This window comes from Bos grunniens, chromosome 5 (assembly GCF_055505025.1).
Source record: "Bos grunniens cultivar Pamir isolate PY7600 chromosome 5, Bosgru_T2T1.0, whole genome shotgun sequence".
Classification (NCBI taxonomy): Eukaryota; Metazoa; Chordata; class Mammalia; order Artiodactyla; family Bovidae; genus Bos; species Bos grunniens.
The window spans coordinates 37,623,173-37,643,930 of NC_141169.1; the positions used below are offsets into that span (position 1 = coordinate 37,623,173).

General features: G+C 41.1%; 1 protein-coding gene across 2 annotated transcripts in view; it reads left to right on the forward strand.

Moving 5' to 3' along the window:
• The first annotated feature begins 373 nt into the window (after positions 1–373).
• ADAMTS20 (ADAM metallopeptidase with thrombospondin type 1 motif 20) overlaps positions 374–20,758 on the forward strand; it is a 216,930-nt gene continuing 196,545 nt past the window's right edge. The window contains exons 1-2 of one of the 2 annotated variants that reach the window (XM_086399837.1): positions 374–507; positions 1,085–1,446. In XM_086399837.1, coding sequence (XP_086255963.1) covers positions 417–507; positions 1,085–1,446 — 453 coding nt within the window. In that variant the 5' untranslated portion in view covers positions 374–416. The remainder of the gene's footprint in view (positions 508–1,084; positions 1,447–20,758) is intronic. The other variant, XM_086399838.1, reaches the window with a different exon arrangement.

Here is a 20,758-nt window from a genome sequence, read left to right on the forward strand (position 1 = left end):
TTGGCCCGGCGCGGCCCCTGGGGGCGGGCTCTCCCCCGCGCTAGCCCGGCCCGGGGTGGCTATCTTGGCACCGTTCCTGCTAGGTCGGCTTGCTTCCTCGCGCTGGGCTGGACTGGTGTAGAGGGCTTCTGAGGGCGGTGCGGGCGCAGAAAGCGAAGCGAGGCTGCCGAGAGCGAGCCGGGGGCTGCGGGGCTGCAGTGAGATGAAGCAGTGGCTCAGGGAGCGAAGACTGGCAGTGTGGCGCGACGGGCCGGCCGGGGGCCGAGGCTGCTGCTCCGGAGGCTGCTGAGTCGCCGCGGCGGCTTGCGCGGAGAGCGACAGGCGAGAGGCAGGAAAGGCAGCGGAGCGCTGGGAAGCCGGCGGGGCGGCGGGCGGCTCGAGTTGGCCTCCCCGGTCGGGATCCCCACTGTGGAACCATGCGGGTGGTCAAGTGGCTGACGGGGCTGCTCTACCAGCTCTCGCTCTTCATCACCAGGTCTTGGGAAGTTCACTTCCACCCCAGGCAGGGTAAGGTCACCGCGGGGCGACTTCAGGAGCGAGGTGGGGCGCGGGCCAGAGGGGGTGGGAGGACGGAGGCGGGGGAGCGACTCTGTCCTTTCGGGGACCGTAGCCCTGCCGGGGCTCTCGGGACTCCGGGATCCGTCAGCCCGAAGCATCCCCGGAGGTTGCGGCTATGCTGGGTTTCTAGGAATCGCGCGCGCAGGGACCACGTCTCCCTTCGGGGACCACGCGGCGGGGGCGCCAGGGGCAGGATGGCGAGGGCGCCAGCGGGCACGAGTTGGCGGCCACAGGGAGGAGAAGAGGGACTCGGGAAGGAGGTGGCTGCTGAGGACCCTGAATGTCAGAGTCCCTGCTTGGGGAGGGTGGAGAGAATCGGGGGTGTGGGAAAGCAGGCAGGCACACTCACAGAGCGCACGTGTGTGTATGCGCGCGCGCTGGCCAGCGTGTGTCCATTTGTCGCGCCCGGCCGGGAATATGGGGACCTGGGGCCTCGGCCCTTTGGAAAGGAAGTCTGGTTGATGGAGTTCGAGGCTGGGAAGTTGGAAACGGGTGGGGCTCAATGGCCGTATCGCTGTGATTGCAGAAGCCTTAGTGAGGACACTGGCCTCCTACGAAGTGGTGACCCCCGCGCGGGTCAATGAGTTCGGCGAAGTATTCCCACAGAGCCACCACTTCAGCCGGAGGAAGCGCAGCTCGGAGACTCTGGAGCCCACACCGTTCAGAACCCACTACCGAATCCGCGCCTACGGGCAGCTCTTCCAGCTGAACCTGAGCGCCGACGCGGCCTTCCTGGCTGCGGGATACACCGAGGTGCACTTAGGCACTTCTGCGCACCCGGCGGAGGAGCGCAGCGCGGCGCCCCCAGACCTACGCCACTGCTTCTACCGCGGCCAGGTCAATGCTCGCGAGGATCACACAGCCGTCTTCAGCCTCTGTGGAGGCTTGGTAAGCTCCCTTCGGTCCCTTAGCGTTTTCTTGGGATCCAGTTCAGTAAGCCGGGTATTGGCTTTTCCTGAGTGCGCGGTTGGGGGACCCAAGCGATCCAGAGTGCGCCACCAGAGGGGTTAACACCTAGACGAATCCAAGCCAGAGGCCACTCCTTCCTGCAGGGGGAAAGGGGTGTAGAGGATCAGCCTGTCCCTCCCTGCTGGGCAAAACTGACCCTCTTTTGCAAAGCTGTGAGAAAAAGTGTCAGATGCTGAGCTAGTTGGGGAGGCAGGCAGGGCTCTTTGCCCTTTCGTGAAGTGCGGTTTCCAGCAGGAGGGCAGGCTCTTTCACTTACACATCCATGCTAGACTCTGTTGAGGCCAACACCTCTGAATTTACTTAAATATGTTCTTCGAATGAAGAGTGATAGAAGAAAAATAGAATGAATATAGGGTTTGAAAAGAGTTTTTTTTTTTTGGCTAGTGTGGGGATAATCGTTAATCTGTGAATTACAGGATAGGGAAAAGGTTGAATGTGTCTGTTTAAAATGTTCACTTAAAAATGTAGAGCATCTACAAAGATCTGGTGCCAGCAAATGAGAAATGATTATCAGAGTGACAAGAGTAAAAGATGTGGATTTTGTAAAAATCTCATTGTAGAGAGAGGAAATAAAGGATTCTGTGTTTCATTTGTTTTTCTCCTTCTAAAACAGAGGTTCTAAACCTTCTTTTTTTTCCCCCATCAACTTTTTCAGCATTCTAGAGGAAACTCAGGACCTCCTGTCAGCATAATTTTACCGTGCTAAATAGCATACATGTTCTTTAATTGGCTTTCTTTTAAATACTAACAATAATCAAAATGTTATAAGTATATAATTTGTGATGTCATAATACTTCCTTCTTTATTAATGCATGAAATAATATCTGTTGGGGAGAAGACTACTTATATACTTTTGTGGTGGTAATGAGAATAAATAATCCAGATGGTTTCATATTGCATTATGTTAGTGTTGAAGTAGCTATTTTGGGGCTTCCCTGGTGGCTCAGTGGTAAAGATTCCACCTCCAGTACAAGAGACACAGGAGATGAGGGTTCGATCCTTGGGTTGGAAAGATTCCCTGGAGAAGGGCATGGCAACCCACTCCAGTATTCTTGCCTGGAGAATCCATGGACAGAGGAGCCTGGAGGACTATAGTCCATGGGGTTACAAAGGGTCAGACACGTCTGAAGCAACTGAGCACGAATGCACAACTATTCTTTTGTTGCTAACAAAGTCACAATGACTGTAGTTTTACCTGCAATCATAATTGAAGGGAATGTTAGGTATCAGAGGTTAGGGAAAATAAAGATGTAACACGTTTCTATCCAAGTTCACAGAACCTGTAGTTATGAATGCTTAATGTTAAAACATACATGAACTTACTTCATGTAAGTTAGTGTTCAAGAAGAGGACACTAATAATTTGGCTACAGGATTCTCTCCAAGTATTCTGGCTTTCGTTGGTCAAAATTTAGAAGAGTTTCAGAACATCAACATTATTTACTTTTTGATGAAGTAGAAAATCGATAACAGTTCCCTCTAGGCAAAATATAATACTTCCTTCCAGGGTAACTGATGTAAGATGTCTTTCTGGGTGTGAGTATTGGTCATTACTAAGTAGATTTGGAATGTCTCTTTGTTCTTTTCCCTGCTATTATCTTAGTATATATATATCAAGATATTACGTATATATATCAATATATTTATATATATATAAAATTATTATTTTGATTTATACATACAAGGAATGCCTTGGACAATTTTCTTTCCTGCTATAGATAAATATAAAAGTTCAACATCAGAATGGCAGAAACATGCTAATATTTACACAGTCATCTACACATAAAAGGAAAGAAAAATATTCTCTTTTCTAGAAACTTTCAAAATGTTTAGTTTGTCTGGACAATTCTAGATTTACTACCACAAATTTGCCACGGTCAATATGTTTTCTTGATTTAGTATTTAAGGCATGGAAAAAAGTCCAGATGGGAAACGTTGTTAGGAATGATGTTTCTGCTCATGTTGATTCATAATGTTGGTGTAGTTCAAATTATTTTTCAGCATCTCCTTTTTGAAAATGTTTTTAAGTCTTAACATAAGTTCATCCTTTCCTATCACTTCATCAATTTGGATATAGTTGTCTATTTATCCTGCGTTATTAATTTGATTTATGTATGTACTTTGCTTTTGATAGACTTATTGATATTATCAGAGTTTAATTTGATTTAACATTTAAAAACATATTTTTCATACCTATGTAACTCAGCTTTATCTCACTTTCTTTGTATGTGTAAGTCTGTGTTGAAGACATCAGTCATGGCAGAGATAGAAAATTTCCAGTAACACAGCAAATAACTAGAGGTACCAGGATCTAAAATTCTTTTAGAAGTGTGATGAGGACCAATTATAAGTCTGAATCACTAATGAGATTAGTGACATTTCTTTGATTTTTTTCACTTATGATATTAGTACTAGAGCAGATATTAGCTATTATTTTGGGCTTCCCTTGTGGCTCAGCTGGTATAGAATCCACCTGCAATGTGAGAGACTGAGGTTCAGTCCCTGGGTTGGGAAGATCCCCTGGAGAATGGAAAGGCTACCCACTCCAATATTCTGGCTTGGAGAATTCCACACAGTGTATAGCCCATGGCGTAACAAAGAGTCAGACATGACGCCTGAGCAGCTTTCACTTTATGATTGTTTTATTTCTACTTCGACTCTCTCCTTAGCACTCTTTAGAATAATAGTTCCATCAGGTGGCAGAATTTCTGGTAGGCTTTAGAGTCCGTTTGTTGTAACAGCAGATTTCTTTTTTTAATCTCAGATTAGTCTTTAGATCCAGATAAAGTTGCATTACCCACAACCTGAACCAGCTGAGTTTTTGCAGATCCACCTTGATGCAATGCCCAGGTTGTCACTAATGCTCATCTACAGCCCTGCTCCTGCTTGTTTCTCAGATCATCTTTGTGACTTTGTATATGTGCTGCTGTAATGATCCAGCTTTGATCTCTGTCAGTCTATTAATAGCTAAATTTGAGATTTACTGAAGGATATTTAGAGCAAGTCTTACTGAGGTTCTCTTTTTCTGGTTGCTCCTTGCTTTTAGTTTTGCTTTTAATCATGAGTAGATGTTGTACTTAGTTAAATGGTTTTCCCAAATATCTTGAATGAGTGTGAGACTTCCTAATTTTTCTTTTTTCCGTTAATGTTCATTATCTTGAACATTGCTGGATTCAGGCAAATGTTGACCATTGATGAAAATGACCTCATACAGGGCCATAAAGTGTTCTGAGGCCTTTGTATTGCTTGAGAGGAGGGTGGGGAAATCATATTGTCCTCCAGTTCCTCTGGCCTCCAGTGTCTTTTGTACCTTGGTCTCTCTGCATTTTTCTGGCACCAGCAGCTGTATTCTGAGCCTGATGGCTTTTCTTTGTTCAGTTGGATTTCACTGACTCATTCCCTCCTGGGTTCTCTCTAGTGCTGTGTGTCCCTCTGAGTTCTGGCTGCAACACCTGTTTGATTTCTTGTCTGCCCGATGCATTGTGCAGCCCTCGACACAGGGTCACTTAACTCCTGTGCAGTGCTGTCCCCATGTAAGGTGGTTTGGTGATGCCATTGGTAATCTTCCAGACCCCACTAAGATTCTGAGACCCTCCAGGGCATGGGGACTTGATTCTTCCCCTTGCCAGACTCTGCCCTGCCTCTTAGTTCAGTGTGTGTGTGTGTGAGAGGGCCTTGCAGAGAGAAATCCCTTCCCTGAATCCTGCGTAGCACGCTGAAGCACTTATCTTGGCAGTCCCCCTAGACCATCTAACTCGCCTTCTGCTTCCAGACCTTAACCCCCAGTGAAAGAGTCAGTGCACACACCTCCTTCCACCTGTTTCCTTTGCACCCATCCTTCTTTTCTTCCTGGAATCCACTAAGTTCTCCTTTCATGTCTCATTCACTTGACTTGTTCCCCTTCCATCTTCTCACTTGAAGTAGCATCTGTCCTTCCTTTCTCTGGTGGCTGCTGAGGAACTTGACTTTCAGAGGAAGGGAATAAAAAACGAATTACTATTTTCCAAACATCTCTGAGCATACAGCCTTTAAAAAAATTGACACCGCAACATATTTATTGATTCCTTTTAGTTGCTAGTGTTGCAACTCAGATATATGAACTAAAGCTTTCTTTTAATTTCTATTCAGCTATATTTTCCCTACTTCTGGAAGTCTTAGGTTTTACATGTTTTTCTCTTTCACTAAACCACTGAACCATAACTTGTATTGTTTAGTTTTCTTAAGTGTTTTAAGACACTTTAAGTGTCTTAAGAACCAGAAGGGGCTATGAGTCTGCCAGAAATTTTCTTTGTTTCATGTGGGTATAACTTTTGCTTTTCTAACCTTCCCTTCCCTGTAATTTTTCTTTCTAAGTATTTATCACATGCTCAAACATTTCTGATTATTTTTATGTTTCTAAAATCTATAGTAGATATGAAAATACAGCCAAATCATAAAGTTACCTATAAGCAATATAATGGCTAATCAAACTCTGTTTTTAGTTCATTGATAAAGTCACAGACTATATAGTTATCAGGCCTTAATACCCCTAGATTCAACTACAGACTTTTTTTTATGGTCATATTATCTATCTTCTCATAATGTTGATAGACAGTTGCCAAAGTAGAGGTCAGTATTCCATAAGATATAATATTGGGGGCATATCCTTGTCAGGATGGCATGTGTAAATTGTACAGAGACATTCCCGACAACCCCTGTCTCTCAGCTCTCTTACATTACCTGGTGGGTTCCCTTCTTCCAAAGGCCCTCAGGGACTAATCCGACTGCCTAGACAATTAACTTCACTGTTTCTTGGTGGGATTTGAAGCAATGCAGTCTTTTTGGTTGAAAGAAACAGTTTCCAGATGTCATAAAACCAGACGTTGCATCTGGCTTTTACAGTATTCTCACGGAGTAGCTTGCAGTGTCTGTGTGCACTTTTTTGAAGTTTCTCATGTGAACCATTCTGCAGCATGTCAGACACTAATGCCCTCTGATGACTGATTATTGAGGTGCTCTAGTAACTCCTTGTTCAGACAGGAAATAACTGCATGGAAACCATCAATAGTGTCTTTACTGTTTTTTTGTCTTCTTGTAAAACTTTTATTTTCTAAACTTTCTATTTGCTCAGAAGTCCTATAGCCTTCGATCATTACACATGCTAGTCTGTATTTTTTGTTGGTAAAATTCACAAGGACCCCTTTTATTTATTCCCATACTCAGTTAAATAAACAACACTAGGGAGACTTTCTTATGCCTCCGCCTTTAACACTGTAGTGTTAGCCTAGGTCCTCAGATGGCAAGGTGGGGTTAACTGTGCAAAGAGTTTATTTAGGGGAAGTGTCTGTGTTAGAGAAAAGGAGAGAGCAGTGGAGTCTGAAACCGGTGCAGAGAGGATGACAGTGTTGGGTAGAAGTACCCCAGGCTGCAGGGCAGTCTAAGCAAGGTTCCGCAAAACTCCCCCTCAAAACTGTTTGTCCTTCAGAGGAATCCCTTGCCTCCTGAGAGAAAGTTTCCTCTTCATAGCCAGGCCACACTTGGTTACTGACTGAGTGGTGCATGGGAGATACTGCTGGGGCACGAGCACGATGGATTTCAAAGCCTACTGTGGGAGTCCTTAGCTAATTATGCTCAGCCTTCTCAGGGCCACCACACAGTGACGTCAGGCACACACACACACACACGCATACACATATCCATTCAGTGAAATAGTCTGTTAAATGCTGTTAACGGAGGAGTACAAGAAGTGCTGGGTGAACTTTGAGAAGGCTGCAAGTAAGAGTGTTATGACACCTAGGCTGTAGGAGGCTTCTCAGCTGGACTTTGAGGGATGATTAACCACTTGGGGATGTGAAAATTCAAGGGCTTCTTGTGGGTCTCAGGTGCTGAAGCGTAGAGTGGCTTGTGGAGTAAGGGAGAAAATTAAGGTTAAGTTCAGATTAAGGCTTGAAATGTATTATGAGAGAGTGAGGGCTTAAACTGTAGGTGGTATATGAGTCCGATGTGTTAGGAGTGGTCTCCCCTTATGCACGTTGTGCAGGGGCAGAGGAGGCGCTGAGAAGACCACCGTTGTGGAAGGACGACCCCTGTACGGGTAGGGGAGGGGAGCCGCTGGAAGTGATGTGGTTCCAGTGGCAAGAGGAGTGGGTCCCTGTGGGCAGTGCACATGGAGAACAGTGTTTCTCAATTGGGGCAGTTTTGTCCCCTAGAGAACACTGGCAGTGTCCGGGGAAACTTTTGGTGTCACAGCTGTGCAGGGGCCAGGGCAAGCTAGTGGCATCCAGTGCGTAGAGGCCAGATATGTTGCCAAACATCCCACGATGCCCAGAACAATGAAGCATACCAAAATGTCAATGGTGCTGAAGTTACGCAGCCTTGTAGGGGACCTATTAGAATTTTGGACCAGAAGAGCAGTCAAAATATGGTTCTAATGACTCATGACTTAAATGACTGAGTGATCCTGTAGCCATTAACCAAGAAAGTCAATACCAGGAGGAGGTGGCAAGAAAGAGATACTTATTCTAGAAATATTTGTTTGATTTTACCACAGATATATTTTAATCTTCAGAAGGATTTGAGTTCATATTTACTCTTCTCTTTGTCTAGAATGTCCTTTTCCTAAAACTTCTACTCATCTTACTAGAGCCATCCTGAGCCTTCTTTTCTTTCTTTCTGATCTTCTCTAGGAAGAACTGACCAGGCCTACCTTCATTCCACCACCAGACTTTATATACATCATATATGGAATTGTGGTCATTTGTCCACGTTACTGTCATTTATAGATTTTAAGTAAGAGAATGATAGTCCTGTTTACTTTAGTACCCAGTATAGCATATAGAAATGTTCAGTACTTGAATGAGTGATCTAAAGCAACTTTTATGTATATGTTCCAGGTAATTAGGTTAACTCTTTTCTGGAATTCAGTGCAAGAAAATTATTTTATCAATTTTAGTTGAAATACTTGGACATATTTAAATTTTTTTTCATATAGATTGAATATTTTTCAGATGTCCAAGTTAGTTGTCTTCCATTTATTACTTCATTTATATGGCTTAGAGAAGGAAATGGCAAACCACTCCAGTATCTTTGCCTGGAAAATCCCATGGACAGAGGAGCCTGATGGGTTGCAGTCCACGGGGTCACAAAGAGTCAGGCTTGACTGAAAGACTAACACTTATATGGGCTTACACTGAACCTTTGTTACTTGTGGCTGTATTTCTGTTTATCTTGTAACTGCTGTTTCCCATAAAATAATGTTAATTAAGCTGTCCGTTTCATACTAATATTTAGAGGAAGAAATAAATCATTCTTTTCAACTGATCCTTATCAGTTCTTATGTACCAGCCACTGTTATATATGACATACAGTCCTGTCCTTATTACAACAGCAGTAAATCTATTAATTAAAAATATTCATGAGTTACATAAATGCTTTATTACCATAGTAACAGAATTGGAAAGGCATACCTAACCTCTTGACTCCCTCAGTCCAAAGGTGACACACACCACTTCTATCTACATTTTGTTGATGAAAACTTGTTGCCTGGCTCTGCCTAGATGCCAGGGGTTAGAAAATGAGGGACGGTGCTATGCCCATGAGGAAGAAAGGACAGTACATTCTGGTGATCAACAACACTTTTCACTGTAGGCTCTTTTTCTGTTCACCAAGTATACCTTTGCTTTTCTCTTCTTACACTTCAAACATATTTATATTGTATATAAGGAGACAAGCCTTCAGGGGCACTGTTTCTGCTCATGTGCAGGATCTCTGGGTAATGCACAGTCTTCGCCATAAAGTTCAGATGTGGCTCCTTGTGGTTTAGCTATTACTGAATTAAAAGGTAAATTATCTGCACCACCCCCAACCCAATATACAGCATGGCTGTAATTCAAATTTTAACTTCCTACAGAATGTTGGGGTAGTTCTGAGGGTCTGTAAATTATTCTACAATGAAAGTGTCCAGGGCTTCTTTAGTCTAGGCTTATGTATCTTGGAAAATGTAATCTCGAAAACCCAGTTGACTTCTGATGGGAAGTCAAGTTTTGGTAATTGTTTCAAATTAGTTTCCTCTGACAGTTACCAAAGCTGAAAGGCATTTACATTAAATCCGTGAATTCCAAGACTCTTCTATGAAGAGAAGCAAAATATTGAATTCTCATCTTTGGTAAACCAAATTCCAACTGTATTAAAGTATTGACAGAATAAACTTCCTGTATATTATAATCATTAGAGAAAAATGTAAAGGGAGACATAACGAGTGATAAAGATGCTATTTGCTTAATAATTGAAGAGTACCATATGTCAGAATAATTGTAAATAATTGAAAATTTAAAGTGAAACTAGGAAAATATATGCTGTAAATATGACAGATGGTCTGGCAGGTTTATGATATGTGTCCTTCTAGCTATTTTATATACATAATACTTACATATAAATCTTTGTTAAGGAATACTGCTTTATAATGTTTTGACACTAGATCATGAGCATTTTTTCATTATACATCTATGGAGTAGTTCTTAGTCATTTCTTATTGTTTTAAATTTATAATTTGTTATAATGGCTTTAGGCCTTATGTCTTCACAGATATTTTAGTAAGAGGTTGGGAGAGACTTTTCTGAGGACCACTACCCAGACTCCGCAAGAATATGGCCATTTCTTTGACAGTTCTCTCCACTTCTAGTGAGTCCACATGACTTCAAACACATCTCAGTTCCTCCAGGAAAAAGAAATGTTACAGAATTTACTCCTTGTTAGTGATGTCTCTGGGACACTGTTTATATAGCTGAGTCATTTGGCTGCATGAATCTTAGGTAGATGGATCCACAGTCTGTTTTATATTCTTAATCCTTATGGGTCAGGACGTGGTGAGAGCATTGTCTTTTTTGGTGAGTATCAGCAGTGTTTCCTCTCATGTTCACACTGGAGATCTGGAGTTGTCCTGTGGAGTGGGGAATAAAGAATGTTACCGGAAAACTAGCCAATCTGATCACATGGACCAGAGCCTCGTCTAACTCAATGAAAGTAGGCCAACAGTGTGGGGCCACCCAAGACAGACGGGTCATGGTGGAGAGGTCTGACAGAATGTGGTCCACTGGAGAAAGGAATGGCAAACCACTTCAGTATTATTGCCTTGAGAACCCCATGAACAGTATGAAAAGGCAAAAAGATAGGACACTAAAAGATGAACTCTCCAGGTCGATACGTGCCCAATATGCTACTGGAGATCAGTGCAGAAATAACTTCAGAAAGAATGAAGGGATGGAGCCAAAGCAAAAACAACACCCAGTTGTGGATGTGACTGGTGATAGAAGCAAGGTCCAATGCTGTAAAGAGCAATATTGCATAGGAACCTGGAATGTCAGGTCCATGAATCAAGGCAAACTGGAAGTGGTCAAATAGGAGATGGCAAGACTGAACGTCGACATTCTAAGAATCAGTGAACTAAAATGGACTGTAATGGGTGAATTTAACTCAGATGACCATTATATCTACCACTGTTGGCAGGAGTCCCTTAGAAGAAATGGAGTAGCCATCATAGTCAACAAAAGAGTCCGAAATGCAGTATTTGGATGCTATCTGAAAAACGAAAGAATGATCTCTGTTCATTTCCAAGGCAAACCATTCAATATCATGGTAATCCAAGTCTATGCCCCAACCAGTAACACTGAAGAAGCTGAAGTTGAATGGTTCTATGAAGACCTACAAGACCTTTTAGAACTAAAACCCAAAAAAGATTTCCTTTCATTACAGGGGACTGGAATGCAAAAGTAGGAAGTCAAGAAACACCTGGAGTAACAGGCAAATTTGGCCTTGGAGTACAGAATGAAGCAGGGCAAAGGCTAACAGAGTTTTGCCAAGAGAACGCATGGGTCATAGAAAATACCCTATTCCAACAACACAAAAGAAGACTCTATACATGAACATCACCAGATGGCCAACACTGAAATCAGACTGATTATATTCTTTGCAGCCAAAGATGGAGAAGCTCTATACAGTCAGCAAAAACAAGACTGGGAGTGGACTGTGGCTCAGATCATGAATTCCTTATTGCCAAATTCAGACTTAAATTGAAGAAAGTGGGGAAAACCACTAAACCATTCAGGTATGATCTAAATCAAATCCCTTATGATTATAGAATGGAAGTGAGAAATGGATTTAAGGGACTAGATCTGATAGACAGAGTGCCTGATGAACTATGGACAGAGGTTTGTGACATTGTACAGGAGACAGGGATCAAGACCATCCCCAAGAAAAAGAAATGCAAAAAAGCAAAATGGCTATCTGAGGAGGCCTTACGAATAGCTGTGAAAGAAGAGAAGTGAAAAGCAAAGGAGAAAAGGAAAGATATACGCATTTGAATGCAGAGTTCCAAAGAATAGCAAGAAGAGATAAGAAAGCCTTCCTCGGCAATCAATGCAAAGAAATAGAGGAAAACAATAGATTGGGAAAGACTAGAGATCTCTTCAAGAAAATTAGAAATACCAAGGGAACATTTCATGCAAAGATGGGCTCAATAAAGGACAGAAATGGTATGGACCTCACAGAAGCAGAAGATTTTAAGAAGAGGTGGCAAGAATACATAGAACTGTACAAAAAAGATTTTAATGACCCAGTTAATCACGACGGTGTGATCACTGACCTAGAGCCAGACATCCTGGAATGTGAAGTCAAGTGGGCCTTAGGAAGCATCACTATGAACAAAGCTAGTGGCGGTGATGGAATTCCAGTTGAACTATTTCAAATCCTAAAAGATAATGCTGTGAAAGTGCTGCACTCAATATGTCAGCTAATTTGGAAAACTCTGCAGTGGTCACAGGACTGGAAAAGGTCAGTTTTCATTCCAATCCCTAAGAAAGGCAATGCCAAAGAATACTCAAACTACCACACAATTGCACTAATCTCACACGCTAGTAAAGTAATGCTCAAAATTCTCCAAGCCAGGCTTCAGCAATATGTGAACTGTGAACCTCCAGATGTTCAAGCTGGTTTTAGAAAAGGCAGAGGAACCAGAGATCAAATTGCCAACATCCGCTGGATCATCAAAAAAGCAAGAGAGTTCCATAAAAACATCTATTTCTGCTTTATTGACAAAGCCTTTGACTTTTTGGCTTTGAGAAAGCCAAAGCCTTTGACTGTGTGGATCACAATGAACTGTGGAAAATTCTGAAAGAGATGGGAGTACCAGACCACCTGACCTGCCTCTTGAGAAACCTGTTTACAGGTCAGGAAGCAACAGTTAGAACTGGACATGGAACAACAGACTGGTTCCAAACAGGAAAAGGAGTATGTCAAGGCTGTATATTGTCACCCTGTTTTAACTTATATGCAGAGTGCATCATGAGAAACGCTGGGCTGGATGAAGCACAAGCTGGAATCAAGATTGCAGGGAGAAATATCAATAACCTCAGATATGCAGATGACACCACCCTTATGGCAGAAAGTGAAGAGGAACTCAAAAGCCTCTTGATGAAATTGAAAGAGGAGAGTAAAAAAGTTGGCTTAAAGCTCAACATTCAGAAAACAAAGATCACGGCATCTGGTCCCATCAGATCAGATCAGATCAGATCAGTCGCTCAGTCGTGTCCAACTCTTTGCGACCCCATGAATTGCAGCACTCCAGGCCTCCCTGTCCATCACCAACTCCCGGAGTTCACCCAGACTCACATCCATCGAGTCAGTGATGCCATCCAGCCATCTCATCCTCTGTCGTCCCCTTCTCCTCCTGCCCCCAATCCCTCCCAGCATCAGAGTCTTTTCCAATGAGTCAGCTCTTCGCATGAGGTGGCCAAAGTACTGGAGTTTCAGCTTTAGCATCATTCCTTCCAAAGAAATCCCAGGGCTGATCTCCTTCAAAATGGACTGGTTGGATCTCCTTGCAGTCCAAGGGACTCTCAAGAGTCTTGTCCAACACCACAGTTCAAAAGCATCAATTCTTTGGCACTCAGCTTTCTTCACAGTCCAACTCTCACATCCATACATGACCACAGGAAAAACCATAGCCTTGACTAGACGGACCTTTGTTGGCAAAGTAATGTCTCTGCTTTTGAAAATGCTATCTAGGTTGGTCATAACTTTCCTTCCAAGGAGTAAGCGTCTTTTAATTTCATGGCTGCGGTCACCATCTGTAGTGATTTTGGAGCCCAGAAAAATAAAGTCTGACACTGTTTCCACTGTTTCCCCATCTATTTCCCATGAAGTGATGGGACCGGATGCCATGATCTTCGTTTTCTGAATGTTGAGCTTTAGGCCAACTTTTTCACTCTCCACTTTCACTTTCATCAAGAGGCTTTTGAGTTCCTCTTCACTTTCTGCCATAAGGGTGGTGTCATCTGCATATCTGAGGTTATTAATATTTCTCCCAGCAATCTTGATTCCAGCTTGTGTTTCTTCCAGTCCAGCGTTTCTCATGATGTACTCTGCATATAAGTTTAATAAGCAGGGTGACAATATACAGCCTTGACGAACTCCTTTTCCTATTTGGAAGCAGTCTGTTGTTCCATGTCCAGTTCTAACTGTTGCTTCCTGACCTGCATATAAATTTCTCAAGAGGCAGATCAGGTGGTCTGGTATTCCCATCTCTTGAAGAATTTCCCACAGTTTATTGTGATCCACACAGTCAAAGGCTTTGGCATAGTCAATAAAGCAGAACACTTCATGGCAAATAGATGGGGAAACAGTGGATACAAGTGGCTGCCTTTATTTTTCTGGGCTCCAAAATCACTGCAGATGGTGTTTACAGCCATGAAATTAAAAGACACTTACTCCTTGGAAGGAAAGTTATGACCAACCTAGATGCATATTAAAAAGCAGACATTACTTTGCTGACAGGGGTAGGTCTAGTCAAGGCTATGGTTTTTCCAGTGGTCATGTATGGATATGAGAGTTGGACTTATAAAGAAAGCTGAGCACTAAAGAATTGATGCTTTTGAACTTTGGTGTTTGAGAAGACTTGAGAGTCCCTTGGACTGCAAGGAGATCCAACCAGTCCATCCTAAAGGAGATCAGTCCTAAGTGTTCATTGGACGGACTGATATTGAAGCAAAATCTCCAGTGCTTTGGCCACCTGATGCAAAGAGCTGACTCATATAAAAAGACCCTGATGCTGGGAAAGATTGAGGGTAGGAGGAAAAGGAGATGACAGAGGATGAGATGATTTGATGGCATCACCGAATTAATGGACATGAATTTGGGTAGGCTCTGTGAGTTGGTGATGGACAGGGAGTCCTGGTGTGCTGCAGTTCATGGGGTCGCAAAGAGTCTGACATGACTGAGCAACTGAACTGAACTGAACTGAACCAGAGGAGAGAGGACCCATCTTTTCAAAAACTTTGCAGTGAATCTCCTGCTTTAGGCTCCTGGGGCCAGTTACATGTTCTTCCTATCATCTGTTCATTCATTCAGTGTGTGCTTGTGTATAATACACCATTTCCTCGGCATGATTATTAGTGTAATAATGAGGAGCTGTCAGGGGAAAAGTCCTTTTGCATTGAGTAGAGTGCCCTAAAATAAAGATAAAACTCAGAGTTAATCTTTATCATCTTTTATTACATAACACTTATACTTTATTTAGAATAAAAAATAGTGGCTGTAACATTTGTGGTTTTAGTGGAGACTTTTCCATCCTGTGTCAAAATGTACTGACTTTCAAAACAGTTATTGACATTATTTTAACACACACTTTGCCTTTCTAAGGAAGTTAGGTGCTGGACCGTGCTAAGTTTCTTCAGTCGTGTCTGACTCTTTGTGACCCTATGGCCTGTAGCCCTCCAGGCTCTTCTGTCCATGGGATTCTCCAGGGAAGAATACTGGAGTGGGTTGTCATGCCCTCTTCCAGGGGATCTTCCTGAGACCCAGGGATCAAACCCACGTCTCTTACATCTCTTGCATTGACAGGTGGTTCTTTACCTCTAGTGCCACCTGGAAAGCCCAGTGACATCATTTTAACAGACACTGCCTTTCTAAGGAGGTTAGATAGATAGAATTATTTGTTTGTTTTATAAGTTGTGGAAATGAGGTTTGAGATATGAAGTGGCTTGCACAAGATTCCATGAGTGCAAAGCGAGGATTCAGACTTCCTTATTACAAATAGTGTCAAAGTGATTTTCATATGACTTAATAATTAAAGATTGAGAAACTAAACATTTTGACTTCATGATATTAATTACCAGTGTTTCAATCCTTAAATAAAAATCTGATTTTATTAATAGTTGGGAGGTATTTGTTACTAAAATATATTCTCAATATTGGCTCTAATTGTCTTGTTCAATAGTACTGCAATTTGAAGTAGTTCTGTAGTTGCCAATGTTAATGTGATTAGCTGTAAGTTTTTGGGAAAAGAGTCCAAATGGTTTATATTTTGTGCTTGTTTTTTACCCTTTAATAAAATCTGAGAATACATTATTGTTTGTGGCCACAGTACATGTGCTTGCCATGTTATTAGAAAAAAGTATGCATGAATGAATGTCACAATAGTGAAATAGAAACATTTTGAAAAAACAATTGTATGAAAATCCTCTAAACATATAATTTTAGCCTATGAGAGCAAATTAGAACTTACTGTATAATCACTTACTGCCTTTCAAAACAGTGTGGCAAGTAGCAGATTATTGCTTCAAGAAATTTGGAACCCCTTGCTCAAGTGAAAGCTAATTATTCTGCTTTTAATAGTCATCAAAAGGAAGAGTTTGGAATTTGATTGGCATTTCTCATGAATCAAGTTGCAGTGACTCTCTGTACAGAGGCAGTTGCTAAAAATATGGCATGCTCTAAATATAATTCTATGAGCCACCTGTTCCAATGCCTTACCAGGTTCCTTTCCAAGTTAAAAAAAAAAATAAGTGCTTCATTAGGAGCCTTTAGGCAAAGCTCTAATATTTTTATTATTTGTGCAGAAAGTCCTCTGCAGTGGAGTGGTTTATAGGAAAATTGTTGGAAGCAAAATACTTCTTTCACTGATAAATACAGGTAAACCCCTTTGAGGACAATTATTTTTTTCTTGAACTAATTCTTTTAAAACATGAAATTTTGTTGAAGAAAAGACTTTTGAGTTATAAAAGTATTATTATTAGCAGGGTAGTATTATAGGGTCTTTCCTAGTGGCCCAGTTGGTAAGGAAACAGCCCGCAATGCAGGAGACTGGGTTCAATCCCTGGGTTGGGAAGATCCCCTGGAGAAGGGAATGGCACCCCACTCCAGTATTCTTGCCTGGAGAATTTCATGGACAGAGGAGCCTGGTGGGCCACAGTCCCTGGGGTCGCTAAGAGTCGGACAAGACTCAGCGACTTCACTTTCACTTTTCACTTTCATGCATTGGAGAAGGAAATGGCAACCCACTCCAGTGTTCTTGCCTGGAGAATGCCAGGGATGGGGGAGCCTGATGGGCCGCCATCTATGGGGTCGCACAGAGTCGGACACGACTGAAGTGACTTAGCCGCAGCAGCAGCAGCAGCAGCTGCATGACTCCAGGAGGTATTAATGGACTTGATACAACCATATTCACCTTTCATATGAGAATGAAAGTTGGACCTGTGTGTGGGTTTATTTGAACATTACCACTGAATATAAAAAAGTTTCCAAGATATGGATATTTTCAGCATTGCTTGGGAAAAATGTGACATTATTCAAAACATTTTTGGGATGAGTAACAAGCCTCCTCATGTCTATTTGTATCTTTTACCAGGATGCTATCACATTTTCCCTCCTCAGCATGCTTTTTAAAATAGGCAGAAAGTGATTTTTCATTATGGGTCCCTTTACTCAGGTTTCAAAACTAGTCTGTTACTTCTAAGTATAGTTAATTATTTTTCTGGGAAGGCAAAGAAAGCTAGAATTCTGGTATGCGTTGAAAATAAGTGATTTGTAGTTGTGTTTGAAAAAAAGCACTGTTAGAATGAATGAAATATGCTAGAATATAATATACTAAGAAGCATACATATAATATACTAAGAAAAGATATCTATATATCTTTTCTACTCTATAGAATGGCTATATATCTGATGAAATTTCCTTTATATTAAGCCTTTAAAATGTGTATTCCTAATATATTTGCACATTATGTTACCAAGAATGCCTGAACATTTAAATTTTTAACATTGAAAGAAATCATGCTAATCTCAGCCAAGTCTCTAAACTATTGTAACTTAAAAATATTAGAGAAAAAAAAAAAGATCAGTAATGTGTATATGGTGTGGGGAAATCAGGTACATTACCATGTTACAAAAATGTTTATTTCTGTAGATATGTGTTGAGTGCCTGCCATGTCTCAGGCAATGGTTTAGATTTTGGAACTGTAGAAATAGTAAAGACTTGGCTACTTTTGTGTGGTAATAATTATGAATGTAGAGAAGAATTTATGACTATAATTACCTGAGTCATTTAAATAGCTTTGAGTGACTATTCGGTTAAAATAATGATTTAAATACATTATTAACAATGAAATTTAAAGCAACAATTTGAAAGTTATTATCCCTAAATAATTTAAGGATATTTACAATTAAGAAATGGAAATGAAGCCTCATTCACTAAAACTGTAGTTGTCATAGCATCCATAATTCAGTAATTCATTTCTGAATTGGCTCTTCCCAGAAATATGCTTTTCTAAGTGGAAATTTGCCAAGTTTTACATGTAGGTAAACGTATATATTTGTCTTTGGAGGCATGATGAGTGCTTTTCACTGTCAAATGTAATGAGTACAGCGGGCTCCTGCCTGTTGAGCTTCTGCTGTGTATCCCTTGTTTGCAAATCTTCAGCCTCACTCTTCTCTGTCGCTTGAACCTGCCAAGCTTTTCCCCGTTACTGGGCCTTTCAGTCACTGCTCTTCTGTTTGCAGTGTTCTCCCAGAGTTTTCCATGGCTACCTCCTCATTATTCCAGCCTCAGCCCAGAGTGCCTCCATCTCTGGGATTCTGTCTCCCTGCCTTATTTTTTCTTTATTGCACCTATTACCACCAGGCATATTGCATTTTTTTAATCTGTCTTTTCCCTTATAAGTGTGATTTCTTTGAAAGCGGAAATTTTGTCACATTCACCTCTGTATGTCTAGTCCCTTGACCTCTGCCTGCTCTTTAAATATTTGTCAGCTGTTTTTTGGGTTTACCAGAATTGGTGTCTGATCACTAACACAGTGCACTGTATTAAGGCACAAACTATGGAGCCAGGCTACCTGGGTTCGCACCTTGATCCTGTTACTTACCAGGTGTAAGACCTGGACAAGGTGCTTTTACTGTTACTCCTTTGTCTCACCTGTAAAGTAAGGATAATAATAACTTGCCTCAGAGTTATTGGTAGGTGGAAATCAATGATGAATGTATATGAATGATATCTGCTGTATATTTCAGAATTAGCTACTGAGATAATGATAAATGCCTGTCCTCTGTGATTTAGCCTCAGCAAACTAGAGAAAGAGATCTATTTCCCTCCCCCACTATGTCTACAAGACCATTCTCTACATCTGTATCTCCATTCCTTCCCTGCAAATGGGTTCATGAATACCATTTTTCTAGATTCCGTACATACGTGTTAATACGCTGTATTTGTTTCTCTCTGACTTCTTTACTCTGCATAGCAGGCTCTAGGTTCATCCACCTCACTAGAATTCACTCAAATTCATTTTTTATGGCTGAATAATATTCCATTATACACACGTACCACGTCTTCTTTATCCATTCATCTGCCGATGGACATTTAGGTTGTGTCTATGTCTTGACCATTGTATGTAGAGCTGCTATGAACACTGGGGTATGTGTGTCTTTTTTGATTATGGTTTTTTCGGTGTATATGCTCAGTGGTGGTGTTGCTGGGTCATGTTTCATTTGTAAATTGAATTGCTTCTTCCATAATATCTTCTCATTGTTTTTTATGTATATGAATACTGTTTAATCTGTATATTCTGTCACTAAAGTCACTTAGTTTTTATAGTAGTTTTTCAATTCTTATTTGTTAAGGTGTACATTGATGAAGATGACAGTTTTAACTCTTCTAATTTTTTGTTTCTAATCTTTTATCTAATTCTGTTACCTAGAACAGGTGATACTGGGCATCCTTATATTCCTGACCTAAGTGGGAGTGCCTTTGTTACTCATGATACTGTCTTTGGGCTGTGATAGAATTTATCTTGTTTAGGGAGCATCTGTCTATTTATATTTTATTGATGTTTTTAAAATCAAGAATGTTGACTTTTTTCAAAAAGCTTGTGATTTTTTTTTCACATTTGTGTAAGTAGCTATGATGAATTAAGATTTCAAATGTTGAACCATAGTTATATTCTTATGATAAACTCCATCTGGTCATTTTCAGATGGAGTTACTGACTTTTGTTTGTTTATATAATTTAGGATTTTAGCTTGATAGTCACATGTGAACTTGTCCTATATTTGTTTTGGTTTTTTTTTTTGTAGTTGTTTTGCTTTTGTGCTGTCTTAACTAGGTTTTACCATGTGTTTACACTATTCATAAAAATAACTAGTGTTTTTTTTTTTCATATTCTGAAACGGTGAAAATAACAGTGGAATTATCTGCTCTTGCTAGGTTTGGTGGGATTCCTCTATGAAATTATCCAGGCCAGGAGTTTCTATGATGTAACTCTGGTATCTTTTTCTATTATTTGGTAGTAAAGAGGTTTGTTGGATTTTTACCATTTCTGAAGTCATTTTGATAAATAATATTTTCCCAGAAAATTATCTCTGTCATAAATTCTTCCTCTCACTGTCTGCTTTTCTGCTCTCCTTAGGCACTGACATCATGTAATCTTTCTCTTCCAGCTGCTGTACCATCACCGTCACCATAATTTAGGTTTTGTTACCTCCCTTCTGGGCTATAGCTTCTACCTTATAAATTCTAGTATTTTAACACACAGTGTCACTAGATTAAATTTTATTGCCTACAGTATTATTCATTCCTTTAATATATATTGTCCAATATGCTATGTGGTAGGCATGACAAGCATGCAGAGAAGACAGACAAAGCTCTATTCTCATGGACTTACATTTTGGTGAATGGTGTCAGACAAGTAACACATATAAGTAATAATCTATCAGGTAGTGATAAACATTATGGAGAAAAATGAAACTGGATAGTGGGGATAGACATAGGAGGCTGGGTAGCATTTTAATACATAGAGTCATGAGTGTTGAGCAGGGACCTGAAACAAGTCATAGAGGGAGCCAGCTGGGAAAAGTGCTTGAGGCAGGTTTAGTAAGACATAGGTCCTGAGCTAGGAGAATACTTGTCATATTTGGCAAAACCAATACAATATTG